The 6,828-nt window shown below is 48.9% G+C and overlaps 1 protein-coding gene and 1 long non-coding RNA gene across 2 annotated transcripts in view; one reads left to right on the top strand and one right to left on the bottom strand.

Moving 5' to 3' along the window:
* Window positions 1-492: 492 nt before the first annotated feature.
* Window positions 493-3,065, bottom strand: LOC110304962. Its single transcript, XR_002379121.1, has 3 exons — window positions 2,962-3,065; window positions 2,040-2,258; window positions 493-607 (listed from the first exon to the last, which is right to left on the bottom strand). It is a non-coding gene; the product is annotated as an uncharacterized LOC110304962 (long non-coding RNA).
* The window catches only part of Npepps (aminopeptidase puromycin sensitive), a 79,098-nt gene continuing 74,890 nt past the window's right edge, over window positions 2,621-6,828 (top strand). The window contains exon 1 of the mRNA XM_021176671.2: window positions 2,621-2,992. Within this exon, the coding sequence (XP_021032330.1) occupies window positions 2,735-2,992 (258 nt within the window). The 5' untranslated portion in view covers window positions 2,621-2,734. The remainder of the gene's footprint in view (window positions 2,993-6,828) is intronic.

Genomic DNA, 6,828 nt, shown 5'->3' with positions numbered 1-6,828 from the left:
AAATGAGGGCTGGTGAGATGGCTCAGTGGGTAAGAGCACCCGACTGCTCTTCTGAAGGTCCAGAGTTCAAATCCCAGAAACCACATGGTGGCTCACAACCATCTGTAATGAGATCTGACTCCCTCTTCTGGTGTGTCTGAAGAAGCTACAGTGTACTTACATATAATAAATAAATAAATATTTAAAAAAAAAAAGAAAAGTAAATGAATCAAGTGGTGGCTCACGTCTGCAACCCTGGCACCCCAAAGGCTGGGGCCTCAGTGTGAGACCCTGCCTTAAAGAGAAGAAACAACAGGGCACGGTGGTTTAGGACTCTAATTCTAGCACTTGGGAAGCACAGATGGGCAGATCTTTGAGAGTTAAGTGCCAACCAGTTTTCATAGTTAATTTCATGCTAGCCAGGGCTATATAGTGAGGCCCTGTCTTTGAAAAAGAAAGAAAGATAGAAAAGAAGAGGAGGAGAAAAGGAAAATAAAATAGGGAAACAAACCAACTGGTGGTGGGGCTGCTCCTGCCTGTAAGGCTGAGGCAGGAAAACTGCTGAAGGCTCCGTGCCAGGCTGCTCTATATAGTGATTTTGAGGCCAGCATAGCTATAGAGTGAAACCCTGTCCAAGAAAAAAAAACAAAAACCAAAAAACATTAAAAACAAAATAAAAAAAAAGCAAGTCAGCTCTTGCTAGTTCATCCTACAAAGATCTACAAATAAAACAAAGGCCCTAATATTCAATTGCAAAACATAAGATCAAGTACACATGAATCGGCAGAGTTCTGGAGCTAATGGGAAAGGGCTAGAGCAGGGTGGAGTTCCACAATGGAACTCTTCCTGGCAAGGTGAGGAAGGGAGGGGCGCACATTTCACAAAAGCGGATGAGCAGGCCACTGAAACACTCATTCCTGAGCAAATTAGCAATCTGTAAGGGCTAGACAGTAAGTGAGTTAGACTGCAGAATTGATGTTAAAGGGTAAACAGCTCATAGGCAGCCTTAGATGGTTATAAATCAATTTTGCTTTGACACAAGGAAGCCTTTTGTTTTTTTTTTTTTAAACAATGCAAACATTTTGAGGAGATCATACACAGTTGGATTAGAATAAACCAAACTGGCAGAATTATGAAGAAGGAAGTTGTTTATAATGTTCTCAAGGAGGTCCCAATTCCAGCTCCACCAATTATTAGTTGTATACAGGTCTAGAGCAAGTCATGATCTTTCTATGTGCCTGTTTTTGCATATATAAAACAGGTTGGGGGTCCACCTCACAGAGCATCTGAGAGATAAAATGAATGTGTAAAGTGTTAGCAAGCATCCCAGACATATTAAAGGCCCGTCTCTTCAAGGATTGCATCTGTGTTTCTAAAAAGCACGTAGGATTTTTGGAGGAAAGCAGGGCAGGTTGAGGATCCACAACTGTGCTGCCCAATTCAATAGGCATTAGCCATGTGTTGCCCTGGCTGTCCTAGAACTCACTCTGTAGAGAAGGCTGGCCTCAAACTCAGAGAGATCTGCCTGCCTCTGCCTCCAGAAGCCTGTACCACCACTGCCAGGCACCTCATTAGCATCTTTAAAATGCATTACATGATGAAATTATAATCTGAATATGTTGTGCTAGGGAGAGGAGATGTAATAATTTCTGTTGTTTTAATTCTACCTAGTGGCTCACAGTGTCATGTCTGTAGGACAGTGCTTGTTTAGTTTTGACTCTACCTTACAAGTTTCTATAAAAGAAATATGCTTTTAGGAATATTTTTGCCTTGATTTAAACATAGGTCTTAGAGATACCTACAGAATGGAGGGAGCCACAGTTAGGATACTTTTACAGAAGTCACAACTGGTAAAGGGTCTTTTCAGTTAAAAAAGCAGAAACAAAAACAAGGGGCTTGGGGGTGTGGCTCAGTGGCATGGCACTTGCCCAGCCTGTGTGGAAGCTTTACTAGCACCACAGGAAGGGTAAAAAATCCGGAAACAGACAGTTGATCATTATTATCATCTGTGTTTTCTTAATTAAAATCTTACTGTGTGCCCAGACCATTCTGGAACTCACTCTGTAGTCCAGGCTGGCCCATGATGATCCTCCTGCCTCAGCCTCCGTGCCCAGCAATGAAGCATCTTGTTTTAAACATGCAATCGTGGGATCCGGTCTTTCTAATCTTTGAAACCACTCTCCTAAAAGGTCTAGATTTCACTGGTTGGAGCGACCTTGGATAACTAAATGTTTCTCGGGGAAAACTGTTTTCAGATCATCCCTTCAACTGGCTATTTCCTAGAAAAAAAAAAGCCTCAGGTCGGGCTCACACCGCTGAGGTGGAATGGCTCTTTCCACGCGTCCCCTACCCCCCCCCCCCCCCCCCCCCCCCGCGCTGACTTGACCGCTGCGTAGGCTTCCATTTTCCACAGAGCTTCTCCATGCCCTTCCTGGCTCTTTCCTGCCACCGGCCGACGACAGGTGCAGCGCCAAGAGCCTCCTCGCGCCTTCCCCGTTCGCCGACCGCGCCCTCGCCACCCCGCCCCGCCCTCGGCGCGCGCCCTCGGCGGGGGCGCGCTCGCCCCGCGGGGTCGCGCACGCAGCCGCCGCCGCCTCCCTCCCCGCCCTCCTTCCCTGCCCTCCCCTCCGCCCCCTTCCCCGTAGGCAGCCCGCCCGCACCGCCGCCCGCCCGCCCGGCCCAAGCACCCGCTGGGTCTGTCCCCCGCCCCAGCCTCCCCGGCGGCTCTCGGCAGGCGGGCGCCCGCGCCCGGTGAATGTGGCTGGCAGCCGCCGTCCCCTCCCTCGCTCGCCGCCTGCTCCTCCTCGGCCCTCCGCCTCCTCCCCTCCTTCTCCTCCTCAGCCGCTCCTCTCGCCGCCGCCGCCGCCTCCACAGCCTGGGCCTCGCCGCGATGCCGGAGAAGCGGCCCTTCGAGCGGCTGCCCGCCGAGGTGTCGCCCATCAACTACAGCCTCTGCCTCAAGCCCGATTTGCTGGACTTCACCTTCGAGGGCAAGCTGGAGGCCGCCGCCCAGGTACTGCGACCCTCGGGCGCCGGGGGGCGAGCAGCGGGCGGGCGGGCGAGCAGTTAGGCCGCGCCCGCGGGCTGGGCTGGAGGCCGGGGCGGGCTGGGCGCGTGGGCCGCGGGACCGAGCGGGAGGCGGGTGCGGCGCGCCCCTCGAGGCGGCCGGGCGGGCGGGGACCGCGCTGCGGGAGTCTGCGGGCGGTGCGCCCCTCGGGGGGCCAGCACACCTGTGTGCAGCGCCCCTGGTCACCGCCTTCCGGGCCCCGAGCTCCGGGAGAGGCTGGGTGGGGGCTGGGGAACTAGAAGGGGCTAGGACTGCCTGCTCGGTGGCAGCCCTGCGGACTGCGTTCTTTCCTGGTCGTCCCTTCACTCCGCCCGGGATAGGTTGGAAGGGGCGGTCATCAGGCACTTGAGAACCAGGAGGGGCGAGTCTAGAAGGTTGGGGGCAGGGGGGAGTGGAACGAGAATGTTAATCCCAGGCAGCCTCACCGAGTTCTCCCGGCCTGATCCTGCCCAGGGGCCGGGTTTCCAGGATGATCCGCCCCCTCCCCCTTCCCCTCAAATGACAGTGCAGCAGTGACTTTGTTCTCCCCTAACCTCCAGAGAAGCCGCGGAGGACCCTAGCTCCTCTCTTCTCCTATCCGCCTTGCTCTCGCAACCTGTGAAGCTGGTGGATTTATTGCTTCAGTGGCGGTTGCTTAGCAGTCCCCTCTTCTGAAAGAAAGCTCTCAGTCTTAGCCTGACACTGGTGAAAATATTCCATTACTCTTCTTTGCAGTTTTTTTGGTGAATCATACGCTCCTCCCTCCTCCCCGAAGCATTATCTGGCAGTATTGTTTGATTTCGGAGACCATCCATATAGATGGCTCACAGAGGTCTCAAACGGTTACGATAAATAACCATGGGTATGATGTGTTACGCGAGATCGGAAATGAAAATTGGGAGCTGTTTGATAGCTATCTGTGACAGGAGTGGTGGAAACAGAATTGGTTCCGTTTCTTTTCCTACCCCAGCTAGGGGCTGGGGAACAGGAGTGGTGGAGGAAGCCAGTCAGTAGGCCTCAACCAAAAAGATGAGGGTGTGTGTTGCAATGAAATGAGAGAAACGTAGACTAGTATTTGAGTGATTTGAAAGCCAAGAAGGTATGATACTCGAGTTTGAAAATCTGTGTAAAAGTATAGAACTTAAAAGTATGTTTTTAGCTTTGGAACATTGGCTTTGCCAGCCTTAGATGCTGGCATCATCACTGTCCACAGCAGAGTGCCTTGTGACCTTTGGAAAAAGGGCCTACACTTGGGATGAGTTTGGATTATGAGAAAAGACTAATAACTTTAAGGAAGCTGGCCCGAGTTCATAAATCTGGAAGGTGTGCGCACTGAGTGAAGACATTGAGGAAAAAGCAGTACAGATTTGCTTACAGCTTATTGAGGTTTATAGACATGTTAGAACAACAAGCAGCAACATGTTCCCCCCCACCCCTCTAAAATTGTGTTTGTGTGTGAGTGGGTGGGGGTGCGTGGGAGCTATGGCATGTATGGTCAGAGGACAGCTCTGTCTCTTACCCTTTCATATGGGATCTCCGGTTCAAACTCAGGCTGCTTGGTTTCCATAGTAATCACTTTTACCTCTTCTTACTTCTCTGAAGAGCTGGAAACAAGTTGGAGGGCACATCTTTAATCCCAGTGCTTGGGAGGCAGAGGCAGGTGGATTTCTGAGTTCGAGGCTAGCCTGGACTATAGAGTGAGTTCCAGCACAGCCAGAGCTACCTACACAGAAAAATCTGTTTTGAAAAACAAAACAAACCAAACCAAAGGAGATGATGATATGTGGAAGATTGGTTTCTGCCATTGCGGAAGCACAAGGTTGTATGTTACCTAGCAGCGGGACTTAGTGTCCTTGAACTCACTGTCTCATGCATGCCTCAACCTCCAGAGCAGCTTAGATTCTTGACACACACCATCATGTCTGGCTGATTTGTGAATCTGATCCAAGGAAGTAACTGGATCTTTTTGATAGAACAGACTTTAGAAAGAAGGAACAAGGCATTCCCCTCCTTTATTTTGTGTGTCCTACTGTGAGTGCATAGGTCTGTGTGGGTGTGCATACCTGAGTGCCGAGGCATGCATGTCCACAGAGGTCACTGGACAGTTTTCCGGAGTAGGTTCTGTGTTTCCATCATGTTGGCCCTGGGATTGAGCTTAAGTCAGAAGTCTTGGCTGCAAATGCCTTTACCCACTGAGCCACCTTTCTGATCTTTAAAAAAGAAAAGCACAAAACAATTTTTTTTTTCCTCCCAGAGAGTCTTTTCAGGCTAGGTGGCAACACAAAGATTGAGTAATAGCAAATCTAACAAGTTGATTAAGGGATAATTGGACTTTTTTAGTTGTCCCTTTTGAAGTGTAAAAGAATTCACAGTAGTTAAAGCAACTAGATCCTTGATGCTGTCTGTTGGAATAGTAGCATTAGGTGGTATCCTTGTAGAAATTAAAAACATTCTACATTTTAGATTGGCTAATGACATTAGGTAACTTTCTTAGCAGTTGATATCATACTACACGGAATATTGAATTTTTTTTTTAAATATTTATTATATGTAAGTACACTGTAGCTGTCTTCAGACACTCCAGAAGAGGGCGCCAGATCTCGTTGCGGATGGTTGTGAGCCACCATGTGGTTGCTGGGATTTGAACTCTGGACCTTCGGAAGAGCAGTCGGGTGCTCTTACCCACTGAGCCATCTCACCAGCCCCATAAATCTTTAAAAAAAAAAAATTGTCTTTTTACATAGATGAATTTTCTTTCTTTTCTTTTTTTTATTTGTTTTTTGTTTTTCTGAGACAGGGCTTTTTTCCTATGTAGCCCTGGCTGCACGGGCACTCGCTCACTAGATCAGGCTGACCTTGAACTCAGAGATCCACCTGTCTTGTCTACTGAGTGCTGAGATTAAAGGCCTGAGCAGCCATCGCCCAACTCATAGATGGCTATTCTAATTTAGCAGGGTTCTGAAATGGGATCTTACACTCTGAGGCTGCCTTGGAATTGAGCTGTGTATTCCTGGCCACCTTCAAAGGCTCATCAGCCCTCCTGCCATTGGTGTGCTGGGATTGTAAGCATGAGCTGCCGCTGTGCTCAGTTTCAGCAGGCTCTGAACATGTCTCAGGGGCCTGGAGAGATTTGTAGGCTTATAATTCATTTCATTTTCACTTTTATATTTGATGTTTTGGATCAGTAGACGCTTGAGAGATTTCAAAATCGGATCTGCCATTATTGATGATGAATTAAATTGGGTTCCAGGCTTACGTGAGTGTGACTGCAGCCTCTGCTTGAGTAGCTAGAACAGGAGTAGGACACTCCTGTGGAAACCCGCTGTCGCTGTCTCAGAGAAATCAGGTTATACGAGCCAGATTCTGGGCTCTACCAACAAAATGGTCCATGTTGCAGCTGACTCCATCGGTGGCAGTAGAGGAGAGTAACAGAAACCGAGGGGTTTGGCAGCTGAAAGCTTGTCATCTAAGTGATTGTTTTTTTAAATCTTGTGTTAAGAAAATTTATGCCCATATTTTCATATTTTCTCAGTAGTCATGATTGACAGTTTCTTTTCTTTCTTTCTTTTTGTTTTTTCAAGACAGGGTTTCTCTGTATAGCCCTGGCTGTCCTGGAACTCACTTTGTAGACTAGGCTGGCCTCAAACTCAGAAATCCGACTGCCTCTGCCTCCCAAGTGCTGGGATTTTTTTTTTTTTTTTTTAATTTATTATATGTAAGTACACTGTAGCTGTCTTCAGACACTCCAGAAGAGGGCGCCAGATCTCGTTACGGATGGTTGTGAGCCACCATGTGGTTGCTGG

The sequence above is a fragment of the Mus caroli genome, chromosome 11 (genome assembly GCF_900094665.2).
Source record: "Mus caroli chromosome 11, CAROLI_EIJ_v1.1, whole genome shotgun sequence".
Classification (NCBI taxonomy): Eukaryota; Metazoa; Chordata; class Mammalia; order Rodentia; family Muridae; genus Mus; species Mus caroli.
Note: the sequence above shows the minus strand (reverse complement) of the source record. Positions and strands in the feature narration are given on the sequence as shown.